Source organism: Prorops nasuta, unplaced genomic scaffold (assembly GCF_024137725.1).
Source record: "Prorops nasuta isolate Cenicafe-Biocafe unplaced genomic scaffold, Cenicafe_Pnas_1.2 PNAS00003, whole genome shotgun sequence".
In the NCBI taxonomy this organism is placed as follows: Eukaryota; Metazoa; Arthropoda; class Insecta; order Hymenoptera; family Bethylidae; genus Prorops; species Prorops nasuta.
Genome location: NW_027116800.1, coordinates 5,528,505 through 5,555,770, shown reverse-complemented (window position 1 = coordinate 5,555,770; position 27,266 = coordinate 5,528,505). Strand labels below are relative to the sequence as shown.

At 36.4% G+C, this 27,266-nt stretch overlaps 1 protein-coding gene across 6 annotated transcripts in view; it reads right to left on the bottom strand.

The window, feature by feature from the left end:
* LOC136786052 (serine/threonine-protein phosphatase 2B catalytic subunit 2-like) overlaps positions 1-27,266 on the bottom strand; it is a 69,803-nt gene that overhangs the window by 33,768 nt on the left and 8,769 nt on the right. For all 6 annotated transcript variants that reach the window (XM_066747524.1, XM_066747525.1, XM_066747523.1 and 3 more), the window contains exons 6-8: positions 11,158-11,282; positions 5,685-5,796; positions 802-947 (exon numbers count right to left, since the gene is read on the bottom strand). In XM_066747524.1, coding sequence (XP_066603621.1) covers positions 802-947; positions 5,685-5,796; positions 11,158-11,282 — 383 coding nt within the window. The remainder of the gene's footprint in view (positions 1-801; positions 948-5,684; positions 5,797-11,157; positions 11,283-27,266) is intronic.

Here is a 27,266-nt window from a genome sequence, read left to right as displayed (position 1 = left end):
ACTGCTTCAAAAATAGAATATATTCTAATTCGAGCTAATATCGGTAATTGGTAATCTTGCGAGGTTTTCGCTCAGGTATCATAGTTTGCCACGACGATTGTGTTACGCCGAAGATAATTATGGAAGGTGTTCTGGTATCCTCCAGAGTGTGGCGGAGGAGATTGGCCACGGATTTACGTGCGTCGTATGTACGCAGTGGAGAAATTTAAGGTGGGGTGTAGGCGTAGGGGAGATGAAAACTGGGGGATGGGAGGGTACGGTTGGGTAGAAACGAGCGGCACTGTGGCACGCAGCATATAGGTGGGACAAGACGATCGATAGAGCAGGTGGCAGCACGTCGAGCTCCCTGGTTCGCTTCCGGCGCTCTACCACTAGAGTCCATTGACACACTCCACCGGTGCAACTATCACTACACTTTTCGATCAATCATATTTTCTTTTGGCACACGCTTCCCCCCCCCCCTCCCCCTCCTCGCAACCCTCCTATCGTTTTTCCATTTTTCTCAAACAATGCCACAACTATTTTTCTCAGGATTAAACCGTTTATCCTTTCTCCTATTTCCATTCATCCTACATATAAGTATATTATGGTCATTCGCGTCGACAGTTTACCACTATTATTTTTCTATATTGTACATTACGCTCCTTTCCTTTCCCGGCAAATAAAGAAACAAATCTCGTATGTATAATATAGCTTTGCATCGTGTTTCCACTACTAATGGGGTGCTGTGTGCAGAAGGATGAGAAATGGAGAATAATATGTTGGGTATGTGGGAGAAGAAGAATCGTCGTGTGTACTTACTTTGCGAATATCTTCTAAATTGTGAATTTCCGGCGAGAGGCCGCCATGAACGCAGAGGAACTGGTTGTTTATCAGGGCCGCCAGTGGCAAACAATCGAAGGCGTCCATACACGCATCGTACACCCTCTCCGAGTATTTTATTTTACCTGAAACACACAGATTGGGCTTGTTCACACACTTACAATTATATATAAATTTTTATTTAGTTTTTCCGAGAGGGGGATCGAAATAGCTGACAAAATATTTTCTCTCCGTGGAATTGCTGGAGAATTTCTTCTTTGGAAATTAAGGCAATTTCGATTTTCTTCGCGAAGATGATCTACGTAGTAATACACGTTAGCAGCTAGCCTTTATCGCGAGGGTAACCAAAGAAACATGAGCTGATCGGATAACCGGGAAAGGTCGAGCAATCGGCCTGGAAAAAAGGGGTCGGACTGAAGAATTTCAGCAAGAATTCTCTTGAAAAAGGTAGAATTTAAAAAAAAATATCTTGGAAGAAAGAGAGGCGAGGGAGGCTGACAGGTGGGCAAGCAGCACTAACGGTTATCAGGTGTAAAGTTGCAAACGCGGACCATAAAAAGAATGGTGAACAGGAGAGCTATTTTCTCCTGTAAAATAATGATTTTACGCGATTGCAAAGTCGAGCTTGGAAAAAGCTGCCATGTTAAAAATATAATGGATGCGCATTATGGAAAAATCTTTGAGGTTTTTGTGCGGATAGTACATGTGCTATTACGATGTATAATAAAGACTGATTAATTTTAATTATTTTGCTGCTTCAGTGGGCCGTGAATTTTCGTTTGTTTGTTTAGGGGAAAATTATAGGGTATACTTTTATGGTGATTTGGTTTGAATTTTGCTGGATATAACGTAGTAGGGAGGGTCGGAAATGTTTTAGGTGGAGATTAGCAATAAAAGGACGATAGCAGCGGGATGAGATGAAGATTTATCTTGGAGGGCTCGCCGACAGATTGGCAACTGGCGCTGCGCTGCCACTCGAGAACGTCTCCTCGAATTCTCTCAAATGAACGTGCTACGTAAACCAGCAGTCCGCAATATCTTACCACCACCACAAACACGTCATGCTCTTCGACCTCTCGTCCCTTCACATCAACCTACAATGCTCCCCTTTAATTAACCCCACTATTTAAACCACCTTCAAACGGTTACTACAGTTTTCCCCGAGAGCCGAGGTTAACTAATCTTGACGCGCCTTGCCAATAAAAGCTTCAACCATGCAACTTTCAGTTATTCTCCCTCGAATTTTTGCAAGTAAAAAGAATTTTATAATTCAACAGAATTTCAATAATAACAAAATAATTCTTCGTAAAAAATTTGAAAATTGTATATGCTTCGTTTGATTATGATTTTGTCAACTCGAAGACTATATAAATATGTGGACAATTAAGGGATGTAAAAAAAAAATTTACTGAAGTTTGTTTTGACGTAAGGAGCTTAGACTGTTTCAATGAGTTTATTAAGAGAAGTTTTTAAATAAAGGTTAAGACAAATTTTTTTTTATTTGAAGCTCCAAGTAGATTGATCGAAATATCTTTAGCAGAATCTCAAAAACTTTTAAATATCTTTTCAATAACCGTTGACTGTTTTTAAAACATCGAGTAGCTTAAGCTTTTGTAAACTAGCTTTATATTATACAGAAGAATAATAAAAGAATAAGAAATTGATTGAGATTGATAAAAAAGTATGTTGAATCTTTGAGAGAGTATCTTGAACTTCACCCAGGACAAGCTTGATTATTATTGCTATATTTAAGATCGGTTTAGGAACGTAATTAAAACTCGATTTTTCTCCTTTGATGTCACTGGAATTTTTAATGAAATATCGGGCAAACGTCTCATCGCTGTTAATATATATGTATATATATAGTAGCGATAAAATATTACTGAAAGAATGTCATGAAAATTTAGTAATAAAAAAAGCATTCTGGTTTATAGCTGCATATATTGTTTACTGACATCTCAAGACCAAAAGAGCTATAACTTTGAAATTTGTATTCTTATCTAGCACACAAATTATGATAGTTTTATCAAATTTGTTTGAGATGTTATATCTGCATGGAAAGAGCGATGAGAAAAATAAGCCTTGTTAGACATAAAAAACTAATAAGATCCGAGGTAATCAAAAGCAAAGTTAAATTAGATTGGAGAATAAGGAAGAATCGAGGTGTCAGGGGACGAATCGTCGAATATGGAAGAAGTGAAGAGAAATGTGAAAAGCAATGGTGGTCGGTCGCGAAAGGAAGATAAGGGAAAAAAGAGAGCGAGAAAGGGAAATAAATTTTTGAATCAGGTGATTTCCAAGCTGGCACGAGAGAGTTCGTACATACAGCGCGTGTTTCGTAAGCTGATATATATCGCGTGGTTTCGCTTTAACATTCAAGCAGCATAAAAGTGGAACAACTTTTAGTTATTGATTAGGAGAGGGGCCTGATAGTTCCCAACAGTTTTTACGATCTACCAAACTATTCTTGATTAGCGCGAATAACTTTTTCCCCTCTAGTCCTCATCCTGGATCTGTATTTCCCTTCTGCTAGTTTTACGATCGGCTGATTTATATATACATAAAGGGCGCTATAGGGACGAAGGACAAGGTCGCGTTGCCAAGCGATAAAATCTCAATCGTTTTCAAGGTCCCCGGTACAATTTGCCCAAACCAATATGTAAAAAGGGAAAAGTATGTCTCTTCGACTAAGGCCTCTATCGATCGGATAATGACCAAATAATAATCATTGTCTGGATTTTCTAAATATTGATATTCGTAATATGTATCGATCTCCAAGTAGCACAGCTGCGCATTATTGTTTATAACTGAAATAAGAGATTTTCACAGTTCTCTTTTATTATTATGCATATGTGAAGATAATGTATAGTTTATAGCTGGGAAACACAGACGGAGCTATACAACAAACTTCCTCATGTGTGTGTAATGTTAAACTTCGGCTAGAGAAATAATTTTCCACCTTGAGGTTTCTGATGATTATTTGTTTAGGTATATAGGAACCCAGTGCTGTTGGACCAAATGGTGATATAATTATAATTAAGAGTATTATCTCGACTGTGCAGTTAGAAGTAAAAAAGGACTGACGAGAGAAAGAGGATGTATTTTGTATAAATCCTGCACTGTGTAGGGATACGTAAAAATTGCATTAATCTGACAAGAAAAGGAAATTTACAATGATTGTAGTACCAGAGAGGAAGCTAATTGGACGTTTTGAGCAAATTCTGATATTATTTAAGTCCTTCTACAGTATCCTATTTTCCTCTCTCTACTCATACACATCGACTAATTATTTATAAAGCTCAATAGAGTTTCATGGGAAAACTGTGTCACTGAGTTTGCACAAAGTAGCTGAAACTTTGCAAAAAAAAACCTCTTTGAGGGACGATTGCTTTTTATGTTATTTATTAGTCCTTTTTTTATATTATACGAATAATAACGATGGGAGAGGGTGAGAGGGGTGGGGCTTGGGATTACGACAGATTGCTTGTGTTGCGTGTATCGTTTCATTCCCTCTGGCTCTTCTTGGTGGGTACTGGGTAGAGTGTACAAGATCGATAACACCGAGGTGATTATTGGTTGTGCGCGATGTACGGGCCATACAGTTGTCAGCTATTATTGCATCTTTGCACAATCACGTTACACTTTAGTTACAGCTATACCTTCAAACTATCGTAGATGTAGTCAATAGTTTTTCAAAACTACGTAGTATTGGAATTATTGTTCTTTATATAAATTAACAAATATTAATCTAGATTTGTGAAGAATATTTTTTAGAAAATATCAACCTTTAAGTGCATCAAGAGGAGCCAATATGTTTGTACGAAATAAACAACGGTGTTGAGATTGAATTTTTTTTATTATTTTAGCAATAAAAACGAATAAGAAATATAGAAATAATCTCTGTGGTGATATAGAAGAAAAATTGAACCAGGCATTGAAATTGTTTAGAAAAAATGAGAGAGAGAGAGAGTAAGTAAAAGGTGAGGGGAGGGGGGCAGGGTTATCGCGGTTAAGCACGCGTGGAGAAGGGTTGAAAGCTGGCTCGGAGTTTTTCCCCGAGCATTTCTGGCAGTTGGCAAAAGTGCTCGAGGTGAGCACAGCGAAAGCCTCAGTAAAAATGACGAATCTCAATTGGATCAAAGCTCTCTACTATACCTCTAGCCTGCTTCTCCACTTGCTCCAATACCATTCTTACTCTGAATATTTTCAATTCGCTTTTAATGTACTGCACTAATTTTCCTTTACAGATGTGTGCTGATAAATTTCGGATGAATAATTGGATTAATTAGTAGACTTTACTACGATATTTGCAAATTCGATTAAAAATAGCTAATTAGCATGAAAATGATAGAAATGAGAGCAGCCACGAACAGAGACATTGTTAAAATGGAAGGACGGTTTTGAATAACAGAGTGTGATAGTTTGACAGATATTTTTGACACGTAAAATTTTAGTTTATTGTCAATTGTTATCTCTCTTAGCACACATGTCATTTCTAGATAAATCCGATCTATCTAGCAAATATTTATTCTATATGCTTTCAAGCTTTTTTCACTCAGAAGGATTTACAAATGAGAAAATGGATGTAGTAGAAAAGGAGAATAGGAAATTAATGAGCTACGTAGAGAGAGAAAGAGAGAGAGAGAGAGAGAGAGAGAGAGAGAGAGACCTTTAATTTTATCGAAATATTAGCAACGTTAATTTATAAGAGTGTAGACCTGAAATATTGAAATTTTCGGAAGAAAATATCGATAGCGATGATTTTATTCCATAAAAACTCATCATCAGAGATTTTGAACATGAAAATTCTTTTACTCTGAATTTAAATGCTAGAATTGTTAATTAAAATCTTTTCTACTTACATTCTTGCTTAAATGTGAAATATTCCGTGAGATGGCGACATTCGTGGTTCCCTCTGAGGAGGGAGAGGGTGGTGGGATGGCACAATTTCAATGCCCACAGGTACAATACGCACTGAAACAGAAAGAAAATGGTTTTTTTAATTTGTTAATTTCACTAAATCATTTCTCTCTTATTTAGCTAGGACAATGATTAGCTATTTGCTGTATTAAAATTTTGCATTTCTAAGATATCATTTCTCTCATTGCCAATATATATATATATATATGTATATGCCTCTAACTCACAATTCAAAAATAAAATCCTTTATTCGATGAGTAATCGTAACAATTTTCATTAAAGACTGCGGCAAATGCAAAGCTGAATAAAATACGTCGGATTTTCATTTTAGCACGTAATTAGACTCGTGGTGGTAATTAAATGCGTAATCATATAGCTGTTTGCAGTGAGAGACTTTCGTAGGGGAATAGCAATAAATTAAAGCGGACGTGCGAGTGAAAATAACGAATAGTCGATTGGTTCAGCGCGAATCGTCCAATGAATTAGGGATTTTGGCAACGATTCGCGATGGACTTTGACGAAACGCGCTTTGTTCTTCCAGATACAACAATAACTACGAAAGAAAGGCGTTCGCCATTACATTTGGCACAGTATAGCAAAGACGATTAGGTTAAAATACGTTTGTTTACGATCAGCGCTACAATATAACAATTCTGCAGATCTGCGTTGTTTGCAGTGTGCACTTTATATATACATCAGTCTTGTTACCGTATTTCTTAACTCTTGTAACCTTTTGCAGTAGCATAGAAACATTTCGAATAAAAAGGAAAATTGCCAGTTCCAAGAAGATGAAAACAAGTTTAGATATATCGAACAATGTGATAAATCACTGAACCATAACATATGCTCATTATAATATTTGCAAAATGGCTCGAATACCAAAAAGGAAAGGGAAACTTATTTGCACACGCATGTCTACTGATGTATGAAGGTATGTTTACATATGTAGGATGCAACGGCTCGCTGGAAACAAATGGCACGTGGAAAGAGAAATTTGTGCAGATAACTCTCCTATACCGCACAATCAACACACTGAATAACGTGATTAATCAAAACCGTAACACATTTACTAGTCAGCTTTTGTAGTACTACGTGTTCAATCAAATGCTTATCCGTGGCTCTGCTAAACAGTGCTTCCTATTCTCGGCCTGGCTTCTCTTTCTCTTATTTTTTTATCCATTAGTAGTGTCTCATTCGATCAAATCTCTATTTATTTAAATGATTGTCCAACGATGGAAAGAGAAGCAAACTCGCGTTGTTTTTTCCACTTGAACGAACTGCAAAGATTACCAGTTGGAAATAGAGGAGTATTAGTGTGGAGTGCACGGTGTGAAAATAAATAAAATTCGTTGAGAAAAAGCTCAGTGGATATTAAATGGGAGAAGTCAGGAAGTAAACACAATCGTCAAAAGTAACAGTAGGCCAAATCGATAGCTAACGGAACGAGACCACATCTTTTATTCATTGGCTGTTGTCGTTACAGTGCAGCATGTGTGTCCTACGCGTATACATATATATATATGTATACGTATACGAGAGAAGACTTTTCCAATATAAGTAGTTATTGGAATTGTATTAGACGCAGGTTTTGCTTTCGGTCCTATGGACTCTTCTTTTTTTTCACTCTTCTGCTTTCCTCTCATTTTCCCTCCCCTGATATCACCTTTACGAGATTAAACTTTAAGCTTATGTTACATTTGATTTCGATAACATTTTTGCTTTTGGCAAGAAATTGAGTATCATGATACTTGTTATACGTCCCTCGCACAATCGTGGCTGATGTCCAGTCGTTCTGTGCCAGAAACCTCGACTTTACCACGAGAAAACCTGAAACTCGACCAATCCGATTTTTGCACCTATCAAACTTATATACGATTTTCTTAGAACGTTTTAATTTAAATGCAGAAATAGTGAGGGAGATTTCACGCTGGATTTTCTAGGTGGAAGTTGTATATCTTATTTGTAAATATGATATGGTTTTTGCTAATTTTAGGTAAGACCAATGATGCAAAATGACATTTGCTCAGGCTTACAGTAATCCAGGTTTTTCTGCAGTTCCTTGCAAATGCTTTAAAACGTTTGTCTCTGTCAAGGATATACTGCCTGAGTACAAGACACAATGTGTAGTTACGTATTCAACACCGAAGGGACAGCTTTAACTTTCTATTCAGTGATTTAATAGCTTATTGTAAAGCAAATTTAAGAAAAAAAAAACAAACAATATGTGTGGGATTTACAGTTTTTGCTATACTAAAAAAATTTGGTTAATTCACTACGAACTGTGGCACAAAAAGTAAAAAATGTTCATAATGCAGTGGAGGCTTAAAAATAAAGGGATTCAAAGAGGGTTTTCAGAAAATGGCTTGGTCTTGTCCGATTTGCAATGCCATTTGTGACCGGAGTGACTATCCATTTATTTCTCTGAGAAAAACAAGAGGGATGTTAAAATACGAAAATCTCGAAACAGAAAAACATTCGACCCTTCAGGGATTTACCAATCTTTCCTGTCATACAGTGCACGCAAATATCACATTTTATTTAATAAAAAAATTTAAAAACTGTGAATCGTGCAAATAGGGGATTAGGCAATGTGTAAATCTGGAAGCTTATTCGTCAGAAACCTGTATATTTTACTTTAACCCAACTATATTTTAAATAATTTTGGAGCTCCTGATGAAAATTAAATAAAGTTCTATTGACTTACACGTGAAAATAAAAGTTTGAAAAATGGCCTTCCAGCTTCGTATACCTTTCCCAGGAGGTGCCGGTTGACAACGACATTAAAAATACTCAAATTTAAAGTTAAAAGAAGTTTCATGAATTTCAATAGAATGATTTTAGTTCCACAAGTTTTTTCTTATGGATAGGAGCTAGATATTCAGGCCGTTGCTTGCTCGAAGAAAGCACGGAATGTTCTTTATAAACGAGAAGTGCTTTTCTTGCTTCAGCCCAACAAAGACCAGTACAGCATTGTAAATGGATGGGCATCTCACTCATAAATGGCATTATAAGTTGAGCTGGGTAGATTCCGAAGATTTTCAAAGAATAAGAAAAGCAGAAAATTTCAACTTCGTGTTTCAAGACGATCTCAAAGTTGTTCGCTCGGCGTACTCTAATCACCACCCTAATTTCTAAGACTCACGACAAATTTGTATTACTTTGCTTTCCGCAGAGGGAAAAGTTTGTATAAAAGTGTTTAATAACAAAAACAGGATAAATTTTCTCTTTTATTCAAGTGGAATTTTATAATCGATAATTTGCTATTTTTTATCAAGCTAGCCAACTTCGTTTTGTCAACACTTCTGTGGACAGAAAGTCAATTTAATATCTTGCTCGAAGAATACCATGTGGTCATTCAACAATATTTCGTGGACGAAAGGAGCGTAGCTATGTTCCTGGCAGCCAACTAATGTTTATGAACGTCGTTTGTTGCAATTTATCGCAACGAGCATAAATTATTGAGAAAACGAGTCGTGCATGGGCTTCAAATTGATTTTCACGATCAAATGTATTTCTTCTTGGAATGAGCATTGCTCGAGATTGATATTTTCAGTGGACCAGAAGAAAATATTTAAAATTAAACTGTGTTAAAGTAATAGTAATTTTGTATATTGGCATTTCTGTGTTTCAGACATTTATACAATTAGCTTATGTAAAGAGAGGATTACACAATTATAAGAATATTTGTTGATCGGAGGCCCCGTGAGATTTATCGTGACAAACAAAAGTCTATTTGTATACACACATCGAGAGCTGATATAAATCTCTCGTTGCATTAACTCTTATCTCATGGACGATTTCACAAGCCAATACAACTTGGCGCTTGGACGTCAAATAAAACCACAAAATGTTCCAAGTTCGTACGAGAGCCTACGACTTTACAAAATCTATACCTCCATTTTCTATTGTACATTTTTTAAAATAATTATATACTAACAACAAAAATATACTCGTTCAAAGTTATCGGTGTAACAAATGGTTGCGAGATGAAATTATAGCTAAATTTTAAAGCAGATATTAGCTTATTTCAAGCATTAAACAATTCATAGGTAAATTATTTATTTTCAATATTTTACCTGTTAAGTAAAATTTAACCGAGAATATTTACTATCAAGACTAACTAATTAGCAAAGGCGATAATTAGATACCCTATTTGTATGCTCGCGTGTTGAAACTTGCTACTCTGCTAAACATACGGGTCAAAATATCAACTTTAAAAGCTAATAGGAAAGGCAGAAAAATCGAGCGAAGCAGAGCGGCTTTAACTGAATGAACCGTTATAAAGGTTCCGAAAAAGCTATTGTTTCATTCAACCTTTCTTCCCTACGCTAGCGTTTTTTTGTTTCCTTTGTAAAACAAACTTCTGTTTGATGGGGGAGTAAAGAGAATAATTTCTTTTTTTTTTTTAACAATAATGTGGCTTGCTCGACCATAGAAACAGCGAGGCATGTTGCACCACGCTGGTTCGACCAGCGTAAGTGTGCAAATGGAAGAATATGAAAATCAGTTTGCACGTTGTTGAATATTTCTATGAAAAAGCGAGGAAAAGAGATAGAGTGAAAGAGAGTGAGTGAGAGGAGGTGCAAACGAGGTTGTAGGACAATTGGAATAGATAACGGAATAATTTCCAAGGAAGTTGCGATAAGCAAGCACGGGTTTGTACGAGTTAAATGTGAAACGTGGATCTAGGAAGGGATAGAGGGAGGGGGGGGGGGGGGAGTAAGTGCGTCAAACGGAACAGAGAATGCCAGTGAAAACTATACGGTCATTGTTGAACGGTAAGTACGATTCTCTCCTTAAATTTTAAATAGCCTGCACTTTCCCTCCCTCAACCTATTTAAATGCGGTAACGTTGAATTGACACATTGAAATTAATGCTTAAAGCTTACCCCTATTAATTGCTGAATTAATTGCGTGCTTGCAATACGTAATACATGTAACGCGAACTTTAGAAAGTTTCAGTAGTTTAATGCGAAAATTAATAAACGCATCTCTATACTGTGTAAATAGGTCGCGGCTTAGATTTCAACAGTGGAATATGGAGCTTACTCGTGTCAATATCGATAATGTTAATTATAGTTTAAAGAGGATTCTTTTACCGAATTATCGACATTCAAGTGCAATTTGTATGTAGTGGATCAAATTGTGCACAATGATCGTTGAAACGTTCCAATTGAATTCAAGAGCGAAACACTGCTGAAGCATAAACTTCTATCAACGTAATTTTGCGTAGGAAAAATGGTTAAAATATATTTTCGGAGAAGCAGAGTAATTATCTTACATATTGCACTTTTACATTGTATATTACAGATGAAATTACGTTTATATGGTTATTGTATGTACGTGGAGCTTTCATTGACGTAGAGTAATAATTATTATGAGATAATGGGAGGGAGTTAATGGACACCAACTTACCTCAATGCTGAAGTAACCCCTGTCCACATAGTCCCCGAGGAAGAGGTATTTCGTCGAGGAAGGTGGTCCACCAACCTCGAACAATTTCATCAAATCGTAGAATTGTCCGTGAATATCGCCGCATACTGAAAGCAAATAAAACGCACATTGAGTTTTATCAGATGCATTTATCTCGACCCCGCTAAAGTACAACGCAGATTAAACTATTAATCCCTTATTCAAGTAGCAAACGAACCGGATTAGTCGCATTAACTATTAATTGCTCGGAGATTCGTTGAAATTCAAGAACCATGAAACATGACGAACTAAATTCCGAGCAAGTGAATTAAGTGGGCAAAACGCATTTGCTATTTAAAGGAGCAGGGATCGCGCGTTGTGGTGGCAGGCACAGTCGAGGGAGGGAATCTTACTTTTCAAAGATGAGCGTTGAGCGATAATAATGAGCGTGAGACCTCCTCCTTATAAGCGACGCGAGATGATCGATAATAATTGGCCAGTCAAGGAGGAAATAAACGTGACAGGCGAACAGCAATTATTCGATAATAAATTGATACTGCTGGAGATAATTAAATAGAAATAAGATTGGGGGGGCTGATGAGGAATGGGGAGAATCCCGGCCAAATATGATCGAGCATAAAAAGGATAAAGAAGGACGCTCGATGAGAGGGAGACCGCTTGTGATATATCGGGCGCCAACGTCCTGTTAATTGGACGCCGCGACGTCCTCTAGGCGCCCACTTACCACTGCAATCTTCTCCCTCTTCCACTTTGCCTCCATCCACCGACTCTCCCTTTTCTCTCTCCTATCTTCCTCGCGCAAACACGTTACTTGAAAATCGAGAATTTTCCTGAATAAATTCAATATACAGATCAAAGAATTAACCTTACTGATAAACGGTCGAAGGAACAAGAGAGAAAATTTAAAAAACTAAACTGCGCTGACGATAACAAGCGGAGTTCTACTGCCAAGTGGAAATTTACGGGACACGTGTCGACTCGTATAAATACATAATTATTTGAAAAGTTGATGTAAATTTTTTTCAAAGGCTCGGCGAAGCTTGCATATTTATCACTAACGACGTTTCGTGTACTCGAAATTTAGCAAGGAAGGTCTTTCAATAAAATTCCAACTTGTAAAATCTATGAAGATAAAAAAGTCGTTGGATTTTTCGAGACAAGTATCCTTTTCTCGTATGAATAAAATCATTTGAATTTAATCTGTATAATAATTCGTGGTCGCCTTGCAGTGTACAAAGTTAGCGCCAGCGTTTCATGTATCGTTCGGAGTTTCGTCTAATCCCCCCTCTCCTCCTAGATCCTAGTTTGAAAACTTTAAGTTTTCCTGGCGCGAAACACGACTTGGCAGTTCCGCTTCGAAACATTCGCAAACAAGTTTCTCATCACTCCAGCCAATAAGAACCAACCTTCAGTCACATCGACACACATATACATGCAAGACAACCTCATAAGCTATACAAATGGCATTAATCACACCCGATTAAACACGCTGTGCTAGAGAGAGTGTGCTAGCTGCTCGGATATGTGAAATTCCATATATGCAAATTCAGTGTGGAACTCTTATTGTGCTCAAACCCCATTCAATGAAATCACTGATTCACTGGGACTTTTATTGTTAAGCAAGCGAATGTCTGCTAATAATAAATATATAGATTTAACGAAATCTCGACGTAAAGAAAGAGAAAAATTTGATCGACTATATCAAAATGTCTGATGAATAAAAAAAGCTGCATTGATTTGTCTTATACAATATCGCGCTATAGCGTGTCAAATTATACTCTTGACTGTAGAGAAGCTGTGATTTTAATTTGCACTGCTGATATAGATATATGACAAATAAGTAATAGAGGGTAACTTTACAAAAAAGTCGTACAGTTTATTAATCGTTATTCTCGCTTTTATCTGAAAGAAAATTACCATTGGAATGAAAGCCGGAAGGTTCGAAACGTTTAAAAAAAGATTTGCAGATATTACAAAGCTAATCGGTCGAGTATAGAATGGACGGAGAGTGGGGGATGATCTATCCGGATCAGAAAATCCTTTCCTGTTCTTTCGTACATGTATAGGGTAAAAACCCGGGGGGTCTTGTAAATCATCTGAAAAAGTCTCACATGGCAAATTGAACAATTTAAATATAATATAAATTATTTCCTTTTTTTTACTCTGATAAAGTCTCTCGCAATCACGAATGCCTTGAGCCTTATCATTTCCGCTTCTCTTTTACATTATGCGAACACTATATAAAGTTGCTTAAAAAAAGTTCGACGCAGAAAAGCTTATTCTTCTGTCAAACAAACTGCAAAGTTTATCATTCTTTAAAAATAAACGATATTTCTGTTAACCACTTGGGTATATATTTTTGCTGGTTTGCTCGCGTAGAATGTTTTATTATCAAACTATTGGAAAATGCTTCTGTTGTGCTGCTCCAGTAAAAATAATAATGCATCATTGATGCAATCTTTGAAAAGGTAAGTCGATGGTCATTGGTATATGTTTATATGTAAGAAATGGCTTCGTAATGTTGCCTGGTATATTGTATGCTATGTGTGTGCGCATGAGAGTGTCTTTTGCGTGTACTACTCTCTTCAATATCCATGTCGTCTTTATTGCTTTCTTCTTTGAGTCTCTTAGCAATTCAGCAACCAAATGTATTCCAAGTGCCATAAATTTAAATCTGGATGACTTACTCGAATGTTCATTTGCCACACGCACAGAAAAGTCAGAACGTTTTTAAGGTGAGTGAGAGATATGGGAAGTGAAGGAAAGGGGTTGCAGTAAAAAGTGCTTTCCGGTAGATATTACCGGGGTAAGTAATACCGACTGCTCTCCGGGGTCGGGTTTGGACTGGGAGTGAATATTTCAAGCCGAGCCGGAAGCATGGGGTCTCTCGAGCTTCAACTGTTGTTCCGGTCTCTGTGCGACTTCATCAATTATGCCTGCGAAACTAGCGAAGTCCTACCAGCGCAGTCCACAACACTGAATTCCAAACTAATTCCTCGTGAAAAGTTGCATAGAGTTTATGCTTAACCCACTTGATTTGATACGAGTTGCCTCTGAGACTGTATATCTTACAAATAAGATAACAAATAAAATTTTATTTATATATACGAATTTTCATGGAAAATATCATCACTTTCGTTAATGCTGAACATTTATTTGCAGGTTCGAATGATAAATGAATTATTTGGAAGATTTTTGTAAGAAGTGTCAATTTTGTCGAGGCAGAAAGAAGCAGGTGGCGGTACAGCAAAAGTAACCTAGTAAGCGAATGGAGTATAGAGTGCACGCTACTAGTACAGTGTACATTATTAAACCGAGCTTTTTCAACCAAGTAACCTTGTTTTTAGTCAGTGCAGCCTAAGAGAAACTGCGGTGTAAGAATAGCGGCTGCAAAGGGATATATAAAAAAAATGCACTTAACGAATCTCTATATCCAATCCTTTTTTACCAACCAGCACAGAATGAAAGATTTTATTATCAATTTCACTTGTTTTATTTAGTCTATAAATATTACAGCTTCACCATCAAAAGTCAACCTGAAAAGTTGCCTTCTACCATTCTTAATCTGCGTTAATTCAATTTTTGCACTAGAGATAACAAATAATTCTGTCTTATCAGCTGTAAATCGAGGCTGATAGCAATAAAGCGTTAAAAGTTTTATTCGATTTTAGTGTTGATGTTGGCGATAAACAAATTACTTTTTTAATAAAGTTGCACGTACGTTGAGTGAACGAAAAATAGTAGGGAGTAGATAAGAAAAGAAAATGATCGATCACTGCTCGCAGTAAACTGGATTTCATAGTGGTTCGGCCAAGCTAATTTAATTTATATAACTTAGGGTTGTAATAGTAAGTTTATCTTGACGCGGGGATGAGATGCAAGTGGAAACTCGGTGGCTTAACACTTTAAGTCTTTGTACGGCTAGTTTGGGCTGGACACTTTTTTTTTCCTACTGGAAACAGACGATGCAAAATCCTGCCAATACTGCTGCAATCGACTTCGCATAATCCTCTTAATTCCCTAATTACAACAAGCGAGGCAGATTTACCTCGCTACCTGATTCTATTTGAACGTTTAACGTTTCATGTTGTTACTCCTATATTCACGACTCAAACTCAAAACGATGAATCTTATCGAGGACAATTCTTCTTTTAGCTATTAAGGATTAAAGCGTCTCTTATTATTAAAATAATATAAAAATTTATACAAGAGCGTCAACCTTGGTACTTAATGCAATCACTTTATAGTAATTGTGAAAGAGTTTTTCCTCTTTCGAACAGTATAAAATAGTTTTTACATAATATCGGTTTATTGTTCAGACTTCCATACTATATATGCATGTGGAAATGTGTATATAAGAAGAAATGCAGTTAATATTATCCACTTACACGTACATTTACACGTTTTATTCTTTTTTAAGCCACCAATGAACGCTTTCTATGCACTGCATTGTCTTGTTGCGTTTATTTTGTTTTTTCATGTGCATACAACTAAACAAGGAAGCTTAACAGTCCATTTGTATTATCCTGTTAAACTTTTCATTATTATTTTTGTTTTTTATTTATTCGATGGACTCATTAAACCGAGAGAGCTATTTTTCTCTTTGGAAAAACATCATGAAAAGACTCAGTTTGACGTTCCACACAGAGTTCCGAGGGAATTTCCACTGTACACAGATTTTACAGGGTCCTTCATTAATCTAAATGTTATCGAAGTACATCATGGTTTCATAATTATCAGAGTTAACATCTTATTCATTTGCTAAACTGAACCAGCAAAGCTACTTCTTGTTAGCTAATAGATCCATTGTCTTCATATTGCATTACTCTATACATTAGTCGAGGTAGACAAAAGTAAGAAATGAAAGCAGAGATTATTGAAACGATATTACGTCTGCACAATGTTGATTACAAGGGAGTTGAATGACTGAACTAGAGAGAAGGTGGTGAGAGGGGTAAAATAGGTTCACTGGAGGATTGAATATTTTCCTCGGCCCAGCTTATATAATGAGCGAACAATTGAAATTTATAGCGACGAGGCCATTGACGTTGAAGCTTTTAAGCTACAGCAGTTCTAAATCGTGCGAATATTAAAATATTCTCGTCACGTACCAATGTAACGATGCTTCGTAACTTTATAAGGCAATAAGTCTGGGCGTGCTGAAGTAGCTCGCCCATTTCTCACCCGAGTTGCTACGATCGAGCAAAAATCTAAATCTTCATTAGCAAAACACATGAAGAACGCAAACGACACTTTACAACACTCGCTACAGATATCCTCGACTCTCTCGAGTTATAAAACTCCAGACCGGAGGATACGATTGGATCAGTGAAAATTCTCACGAATAAATCTTAGCGCAATTTAAGATTCGAAAACTATAGGAGAAACTTGATTCTATGCATGGGGTATACGAGTACAGGAGCAAAATGAGATCGGTATTAATTCTTGCAGAGACCGTTTATTTATCAGCTGAAAAGAAATTTCTTATTTGATCTATAGTTATAACTTTTATATAATATCATATAAAAAATAGCAAAGAGTAAAAGTTCTACTCACAAAACTATAATGATTTAAAATTCTGAATAAACTTTTGCTAAACATTTATAAAAGGTAGGTATCGTAAGACAGTTGAAAGTGTAGTTTTGTAATAAAAGGGTTTGAAAGATAAAATTATTTTCATCCGTCGTCGATTAAAATCGTATAAAAAAGATTTCTATGAAGCAGAAGAGCCAAAGACTCTTTCAGTGGAAATAATGCAATTCAGCGAGTATTAGTAACCGATTTTAACTGGTAAACGACTGATCCGTGAAGGAGGAGAGCTACAGGATTCTTCTTTGAGAATTCTTCAGTGGGTATTCAGCTTGCTCGCATCCGAATTAAACAACTTTTCTCTCGACGTTTCAATGAAATGGCTCGTAGTTCGGGTCCTCGTAAGCGATAGGGTTTTTTTTGCAGTATTCTTACGGGAATCTTTATCTTCTTTTTCACTTTTACAGGGTTAAACGTTCGTATTGAGTATAAGGACGGAAGGGACGAGAACCAATTGTTGCCGGTTCTCCAAGATTCTTTCGTCGAAAAAGGAAGTTCTCGGGAGTCGCAGGAAATGAAAGTCGCTCCAGCTCCGCTTTGGCGAGCCCCTAAATTTCAAAGGATTTTGCGATAAGTCACTCGTGCAGGAAAAAGGAACAGATTTTCTAGGAAAACCAACATTGTGCTCGCGCCCTCTCTCTCTTTCTCTTTCTACAGGCACCGAGATGAAGCACGACGATCCTATTATTTTTTCGTCACATTTTTATTACTACTAAACCAGTTTCCATGCTGAAGGAGGAGAAGTTTCTGCCAATTAACGCCATTATTCCAATCCGCAAAACTAATTCAATTATCTTGACTAATATGTGTTGTTTGCTGCAATATACCAATAAAAAATTATGATTCTTCAAAACAATCGATTATTCTTAAAAAGATTCAGCAAAGTTTTTGTTCGTTATTTTTTAATTAATAGCCGTTGATTACAAAAACAAAGCAAGTTTGTTAGCAATGGCATCGATCCAGATGTTCTTCCGTATTTTACAAAGAAATTCCTATGATTAAATATTTTAGTCAAGCCGCTCTATTTTTCTGCAATATACGAGGAAAGGAAGATCAAGAGAGATGTATGTATAGTAGATGTAGGGAGGGTACAGTCGATGTAAAAGTTTCCGATGTAAACTACATATGTGTATAAAGTAGCCAGATGTGTGTACACGGGAGGAAGTCTTTGAGTTCTGAAAACCTTTGTGGTGAAATAGCGTAGTCGGAAAACATTTTAAGTTACAATTGAGAACACACCACTTATTTTTCATCGATCACCACCTTTTATAGGATATCAATCAATTCTCCACTGTTTTTTTTAACAATTTACAATTTATCGAAAATAAGTTATTGGTATTCGTGCGATAATTGAAAAATTGATCGAATAATATTTTTTTCAAAGAAAAATTTAGTAGGTCTTTCCGAAACGAAGCCTTTCCAACATTTATTATTATACCGTTTATTGCACTTTTGCTTTTAATTTGAGCCAGATAATTGAGTCTGTGAAAAATTGTAAAAGGCAATTTCATTTTAGGTCGACGTATACCTCTACCCATTTTCATTAGTCCACAATGAGTATCCCTTTTTTGCGTACTCTATATATTCGACATTATGCTTCAACCGTTTCTATAAAGAGGAACATATTTTGCAATACATGGTCCCAAATATTTTCTATTATTTGCAATGAATGTTTTAATAAATAAAGTATTATGCGAATTTTGAAGAGGATGTCAATGTAGTTAAAAATCTACGTTTCGGAAGCAAAGTTTTACGAAATATTCATTCACTTCGTTTAGCTTTCTTGGAAGCCAGAGAACTGTGATCTTCCGAGTGAACGAAAAGCAAATATCATGGATCCTCGTTATCCCAGAATTTACTTTAGCGTCTTTCCTTGTTGCTAGCTAAACTGAAAAAGCTTTCAACATGGTGTATTTTGAGAAAATTCAATCAGGAACCTTGACAAACCCGTTAAAAAAATCGCTGAACAAATCTTTATTGTAACAAAGTAAAGTCACTGTAAACAGATAGTAAAATTTCAAGATTATTGAATTTTTAAACTGTGTGTAAATCGATTGAACAACGATACACTGCGGTATGTCTAAACACAGGTGCGCAAGCGTGTGCGCGATAAGAAAATAGGCTATGCGAGAAACAGTTACTCGTTACTACAACGTTGATTATTAATCATTGAATATGTTAAAGTATAAGAAAATCGAGCTCTTTGGGCTCGAAAAAAAAAGTTCTCAATATACGGGGGGGGGGGGGGGTTTATATACACTCGAAGTATAACATGCAGTTACATTCTTCGGCACATTATCCATGGTGAGAATATAATAGTCTCTTGAAGTATAGCAAAAGTTTCCTTTATACCAAAAATATTAGACGTAATTTCTACAATAATAATGAAACTGTATGTACATCTTTGCAGAGTCAAATAAAAGAATGTATGCCTAAATTAGCCAAATTGAAGTATAGATACATCAAAGAAATTAATTAAAGGATAAATTAGTGAAAATAGTAGGATTCCATCATGTTCACGCGTATAATGATCGAATCCTACGTAATTCCAGCTGGATTGACATGTAAATCCCTAGATTCGGTGTTTAATTATGAGTCATTGGATTATCATGCAAAAGTTTTTGTATAATACAGAACAGTCTGGACCATTTTCAATTATTCATCGTACTTCGATATGCATTTATCTAACAATATAATATTTGCCTATATGTCGATCAATAATGGTATGTATAATTCTTGCTAAAACTTTATTTTGTTTAGACAGATCAGTCGATAAATTATTAGTATAATACAAATCTATTGAAATTCGACTCGAGTTTCGCGCGCGCGTTTCTATTGTGTAGGAAGAACTTTTTTTTTATATTAGAAAAACTGTGATTTACCGACTCTTCGGCAGAATTAGTTTTGGTGGGAAGTGGATATCAGATAGATCGTTTGCTACATTTATAGGAGGAGTTTTGGGATTTCCTTATAACGTCTCTCGAAATACGTTTGAGTGATGTATTCGGGTATAGGGTTATTTTCTATACGGAATAATGCGAATAGTGTGCACGTGTTCGTGCATATACGTTCGTGTTTCGTTGTTCCGATCAAATGTGCACACCTGTCAAACCTGCAGAGGAATATTTTCCACCATCAATACAATGAAAATGCTTGCTCAACCGATTGACTATTTCAGAAACGAACATTGTTAAAAACAGTGATGCATTTAATTGTTTTTATCGTTTCTTTACTCTACATATATATATAATGCCGTCGACACACTACCGTGTCTCTTGATATATCAAAGTACCTTAAATCGGAAATCATAGTTTACAATCATTCTTAATTCATAATTAATTTAAATTTGTACAGTAGGATTTTTTGCTATAATTCAAATGATTAACCTTATCACATATATATATATAGGAAGCTGCAAATCTGCTTTCGAACAAAACATTTGTTTCGGCCAGGAAACCACAAATCATTTGACAATAATTAACTCATTGTTAAATGTACAGAAAATATCGAGCAATAAATTGTACAATGAATTGCCAATGGGTTCGAGAGTTAAACTTTGCAGCTCGTAAAAGTTTGCGGTAGCCGTGTGGTTATGCGCGAGTGCACGCGTGAAATTTACCAGAATTAGCGTGAAAAGATTGTAAACTATCCAGATACACGTAACACGAGTGTAAAACTCTGTTCAAGAAAAACATCTATTTGCCATTTTCAGTTTTGCTTTTCAGCTTTAATCGATATATATCAACAAATTATTCGAGAAAATCAATCATTCATCGAGTCTAAACAAGTATCGCTATTTTGCATAAATTGAGTTTTTCTTAGATACAACAGTGCGATGTTCAGAATAATAAATCGCCTAGAGAGAGAGAGAGAGAGAGAGAGAGAGAGAGAGAGAGACTTTATTGAAGATCGACGTACACTTTTCCAACGGTTTTGGTACATACGAGTCACCTACCCTTTGGGCATTCACCCCTCCAATTTATCGCGTTTCAGGTCTCTGTGCTAGTACTCGGGATCAGCTTTCAGGCGAAAATTTCAAGAAGCAGCGGCAAAAAGGCGAAAGCCTGTCTGTCGCTTCCAAATATAAGAACGTTAACGGAAGCTACGCGATATACGTGTAAAGAATATTACAGACGAGTAAAAACTCTCCTATATGTCAACTAGATATATTATATTTAAGAAAGTATCACGATCCGCGTTATTTTTAAGAAGCACTTTATAATAGCTCAAATAGCATAGGTGGTTATTTATGAAATGTCTAAAATGGGTTATTCGCGTTGTGTAAAGGCTTTTCGGTTGGTTGTGCGAATAATGAGATAAAGCGAGGAAAAGAAGGTTGAGAAGAGAAATTGAAGAGATGGAGGAAGAGGGGGGGGGGGGGGGAGAAAGTGGGGTGGGAATAGATTTTATTGGTGCGAGAGAGGTTCGTCAATAAGTAACTCAAGTTCAGCGAAATCGTAAATGCGTGGGCTAAAGATAGGTGCGCGTGGCCATTGCTGATGGCGTATGAAAGAGAGGGCACGATTGTCTGCGATATAAATAAAACGATCGAAAACACGTAATACGTGCTGCAAGAGGGCCCGGGTCGTCGATCGCGAAACTCCATTACGAATTCAGAAGCGATGAAAACGCGTATCTACGCACTCTTCGCGTATTTTATTTCCTGTACACGACTCTCTCATATCCCTGTCTTTATCTTCCTCTTCATTTTCTTTAAATAAATTTTATAAAAAGGCATACGCCTGGAAATTTTAAAACGAAAGTCATGCCTTACCTTTCAGAAACGAGAAAAAAGAAAACGTATATGGACTTTCGTTCCACGCAGTTTTATTGTAACGGTAAAATATTTAATAATTATCAGAGCAGATTTAGAATTGTTTATAGAATAAGAGGAGGTTTGTAGTAGGAATATGTATCTTCGAATTTCGACTTCCTTTTTGCGGTCGTAAGGACGAATCGTGAAGAGAAGGTATCCCTCTCGATACGTTCTTACAGAGAAATTGCGATTGGAACATATAAAAGAAATTGTTGAGATAGGGAGATCAAGATAGATGAGTTTGTATACCGATCTTAATACTTTTCAAGGGAGTCGGCGAACATAGGAGGAGGTTTAAAATAAATTGGGCTGCAATCTTGCACGCGTGCAAGATAGAATCGTATGATAATGGGGAAAAAGCCGCATGCTGATATATTAGAAAACATTTGTCAACTCAATATCGGATCGCAGGATATTTGAGCAAGGCTGCTTGCCTCCGGCTATTTTTCCTCCAACCTCCCATTTACCTTCTGAAGAGTAAATTAATTAAATATCGGGGAAAACTACAGTTTGGTGAAAAAAACTAACAAATCGATGTCAGAAAAATTCGTTAAAGTTTTCATATGGAGAGCTCTGGAGCTTGATAGCTCATTACATAAATTATCATTAATGAGTTTTGCGAATAAGCTTCGACTAATTGTAACTGCAAAATATTACCAGTCAATTTAATGTAATCAATCTTCATACGCGTCAGAAGTTTCAGTGAGTTCAATGTATTTTTTTTAAGGACACGAGTGAATTTCCTGAATTGGACTAATTTGCATGGTCCGTTAATTGGATGATATTGAAATTACATGATATATTATGCAAATACGTGATAAGGAGGGGGAGATGCGAGTACTGCTTAAAAAGAAGAGAAAAGAATTTTCTCGTGTCAAGGGTAATTCAGGCACTGGCATCTCCATGAAAACTTAGTTGGAGCACTCAAGGGTACCTTTTAACCTCTAACCTTTGTACGTATGTGAATTGCGATGTTGTGCTTGTGTGTTGTACCCGTGACCACGTGCGTTTGCGCCAAACGAAAATTATCGAACTACCACCAAAGTACTAGTTCCCTGATATTGCTCTACAGTTTCGGATGAGTTTACGGAAAACGGAATTGAATATTCTGCAAGTATGTCAATTAATTAACGAAGTATTCGTGAGTTTCTGATGCTTTTGCTTCATTCAAATTATGTTAAAATAATTAATGCGCGTAATTGTGAAGCTAATCAGCTCGAGATATTTGCCGGTCACTTACCCAATTATCTTGTTAGTAATTATTATCCACTTGAAAATACAAGATAGAATGTATTTTTTTTTTATAATTACTAGAAGATGAAAAGAAAATACTTTATCTCTTATCTTACACTCGACTATATCTCTGATTACTATTTGTTCTTCGTAGATCGTATATATATAGACAATTTGCGTGAAGAATCATATAAAACTTGGTACGAATCTTGGGGGGGGAGGGGGGTGAGCAACCTAAAGTAACAATTTGTTATTGTTTCGCTCTCTGTGACTTTCTCGATTTTTTTCGTTTAGGAGATGATCCCTCTTATTTTTTACGAGCCTACCAAATTTTCAACTGTCCCGTTTTTCACAATTTTCCAAGAAGCAATTCTGTCCTTATTTAATTATTAATTATAATTGAAAAAAATTTTGAGCTAAACGAGGCAAGCTATTAATTTTATTAAAGCTCCAATTGCAGGGTACTTGTCTACTTGCTTTATCCAAAAGCATTGATTGGTCTTTTATCGTTTCGCTTAAATAACATCTGCATATAAAGTTAGGAGAACCTGTCAATGCGGCAGCTTTAAAAGCATGCAAGAATTAGTGAAATACTCGCTGCTGTAATATATAGCAAGCAGAAGTCGTTTTGGAGCCACCTAGAGGGACTTAATAAAGCATCCTCGAGATGAAATTACTTGATTTTTTGCTTGAAACGCGTTGCGCTTGAAAACGGGCTCTCTTTTCGCTTAAGAGAGACCGTCGGAAAATTACGCGATTTTCTGCATTTTCTCTTCGATAAAAAAAAATTAGACGCATGCTCGTGGGATTTATATATATATTAAAAAGAAAAATCAATCATTTTATCCATGCATTCAGTAATTCTTCCCAAAAATGTGTATAAATTCGGTTTGAAAATAGATATTTCCGATTAACATGGTTATTTAAACAATATGCAACGAACGAAACAATTAAGTTGGAAGAAGAAAAATGTTTTCTTATAGAAAAAAGAGGCTGATAATTGCTACGAGTGAAATCTGTAAAAGCCGGAGCGCTAGATTGCCGGGGGTTGTAATTAATAAATCCCACGTGGGTGAGGGAGCTGACGTGATGCGACTTCTTATCAATTGTTAATGAAGAAAAAAAGGAGATGAAGAGGCAAAAGGTAGTTGTTAGTTTTAGAAAAAAGAATGAGTCGACCGCGTTCGATCGATGTTATCCCCTGGCAAATCCTTTCACGCACGGTGCAATATTTTCAACGATCCTGACAGCTCCTTCGTGGCTGCTGATAATGCAAGGGCCCGGACGTCTTGTTGCAGCGATAATTTACTTTTTTCCTCCTTTTTTTATGCCAGACCGCGTTACGTTCGCCAGGGTCGACACGCGAGGCTGCATGTGCATTTGCTATGTATATTATATGTATATACATACATATACCCACCTGTTTCACCAGATATCAGCTCGCCAGATAACAATTCTAACGGGTGTGCTCACGAAAAATACTGATCCATCTCAACGAATAATTAGGCCTCATCAAAATCTTCATTATCACAATCGAAACTCTAAGCTCGGGCCTAAACTTGTTCAGGACTTCCGGAATCTTACACCGCATCTTTAGGTTTTAAGACGCACTCGCGCAAAGCTACCCCATTTCCTGCTACGTTCAATTTATAAAAACTATCGAATAAGATTACTTTTTGACCGAAACTGCGGGCTATAATAAAGCTACCAAGGCTTTACACTGTCCGTAGGATTGCAAGTAAAAATTTTTTAGGAGCTTTCGAGAGAAGCACAGCAGGGCTGGAATTAAAAATAAAATTGTTTAATTTTTAACTTGATTATTGACGAATTCAATCGACGACACAGTTAGCATGAAAGAGAATCTGTCGTAAGGAAGCACGGAGTACGACGAATAACAGTAAAGAAGTTTCGTGTTAAATTTCTTCCAGACAATTTAGGCAGAGAGGGCTCGAAGATGTTGGAGGTGATACTTGTCATAAAAATTTGTCATCTTGATGGACTCTTTTTCTCATCACCCTGACACCTATACGGTACAAAAAATGGAGCGGGGTGGATCTGTTTTTCCCTCTTTACTTCTTAACAACTCGTATATACTTTGCCCTTTCTCCTTCCATGTCTATTGACCCGACTGGTCCGGAAACTGGTATCCCGATAGCTTGCAGCGTACAGAAGTCTATCTCAGAAGTCACCATATTGGCAATATGCCATCGACTTTTAGTACAGTCTCATTCAATGCCAATCCAATTCGCAGACTCATCCCCCTCCCCTTCTCTCACAACTACACACTCTTTTCATCTCCCCCTCCACCCACCCCACCCCCAGCTTTCAAAACCATCTCGTCTTCACATTTCTTAAATTCCAATAGTAAACCCATAATCGTAAAAATTGATTAATCAAAATAACTTTTCTACGATGAACTTTAAATCCCTCTCGGATTTAATATAAAATAAATTTAAAATTGATTTTGTTCATCATTATAATTTCACATCTCTCTTTATACAGGCTCTTTATATCTATTTACTTTTTTTCCCTTCAAAAAGCATGTTGCATGCTGCAAGACATACTCCGTTTCAAAGAAAATATTAGCAAACATCTCAAGGAAATTGCGGGTGGTATTAATTTTATGCTAGCATACCGCTGCACTGACAGCAGTGGCAAATATGTGATTCTCGTGCCAACATTCGCGGCCAAGCAAACTATTTTCGTTTCACGAATCTGATTTTTTCTCGATTCCTTCCTAACGTTCGATTTCTATCGTTCCACTTCGATATAGCTTAACTATTCTTGCCTTTGAACTCGCATTAATCTATACGAATTTTTTAATTGACTTGAAACGTTAATTCAGAGATACAGTAGTAAAGGGAAGAATGCGCGAAAGGTAAATAAAAAAGTTAAGAATGGGTTGAAACATTTATTTACAAAAGAAGCTAAGTTTTATAGTGACATTGAGAGTCAAGTATAATTCAAGTCGATAATTATTTGATGCTCCGGTAAAAGACTACTTTGTTGATTTTACTAAATTTCAGGAAAATATATATAATTTAACCGTTTATTCAAATAACGTTGCAAATCAATGGATCCCTCCGAGTAGTCCAAGATTTTACGAAAGGTTCACTGCAGCATTATTCTAAACATCTAAATTATTATACAGTTGCCTCAGCTTTAGTAAAAAAACAGAAACCACACTCGAACACAATAAATAGTTATTATTTGCTATTAGCATGCAGGGTTTATATATTTTGCGTGGGCTAACTACGGTAGGTCAGTGCGATACAAAAATAAAAACTACGAGAGCATCTAATATGTTTACAAATAGCTTAACACGCGCATGTAGTTATCAGTATGGATATACGAATGTTCATTGATTTTCTTTGGTTTCACGAGCGAGGTGTGGTCTTGAAAATAGATAAAATCTGTTCGCGATCGATAATACAAAAGAGTCCAGTTTTACACGGGTAAATAAATTTCTACGAGAGAGAAGTCTCTATTTAACCGATGGCATTTTCTACAAGATTCTCTAAGAAATGATGAAAAAATTAATTCGAATAAATATTAATCGAATGTGTGCGTGTAATTAATGGAGTAAAGTAGCAGAAAGTTACATTGGCGAAGAGATATATCGAGCTAACGATGTTGCTGCTTTTCGTGATTCTCCTAGCAGTAAAGATGACTGTGCCTGTGCCTTTTATAGCGAACCCGTTAAATATTAACGGTGGACGCCGACGGTCACAGGGCTTAACGTTTAGCACATTCTGTGGTGGACGTTTAGTATGTAATAATTTCAGCTTCTCGCTCCGCTGAATTTAACTTGCCAGCCCAAGGAACCTTGCGTTCCAGTCACATGCATGCTTTGATTCTTTCCGCCCCTTTTCCCCCATCATTGATATCCTTTTCTCTAACCTTTCTCCACGTGGAACAAGCCAACGATAATCTAACATATAGTCGATGCTAGAATCGTAAATCTCTTGTTTTATTCCCCTTGCTTGCACTATATTTAATCCGTGACGTAAGTATAATGAGATATGAATACGAAAGGACAAAATTTCATTGCAACGACTGAAAAGTTAATTCGACTCGATTTGTATATTGCAAATGATTTTGCTGTACGAAATTTTAGTGACAATTTCAATCTAGTATTTAATTTAATTTTATATATATAGTACATTTATTTGTAGGATATATCGAAGGATTTTTAAATAAATGTTCTTGCTCCACATATCATACGAGTTTCTAGTTTTATTATATTTTTAAAGATATCATCCCTTGCCTCGACTGCTGATCTTTCCTTTTACAATTTTGACTCGATCATATTTGGTAACTTGGTATATGATTTAACCGGGTTAATCAAGTGCTGAAAATTGGTGGATACTCTGCTAAGCTGAGATATGACGTTATTTTGTAGCTTGCACTTATCCGGGTCTCGTTGATCCTGCTGAACTTATGGGAATTTACC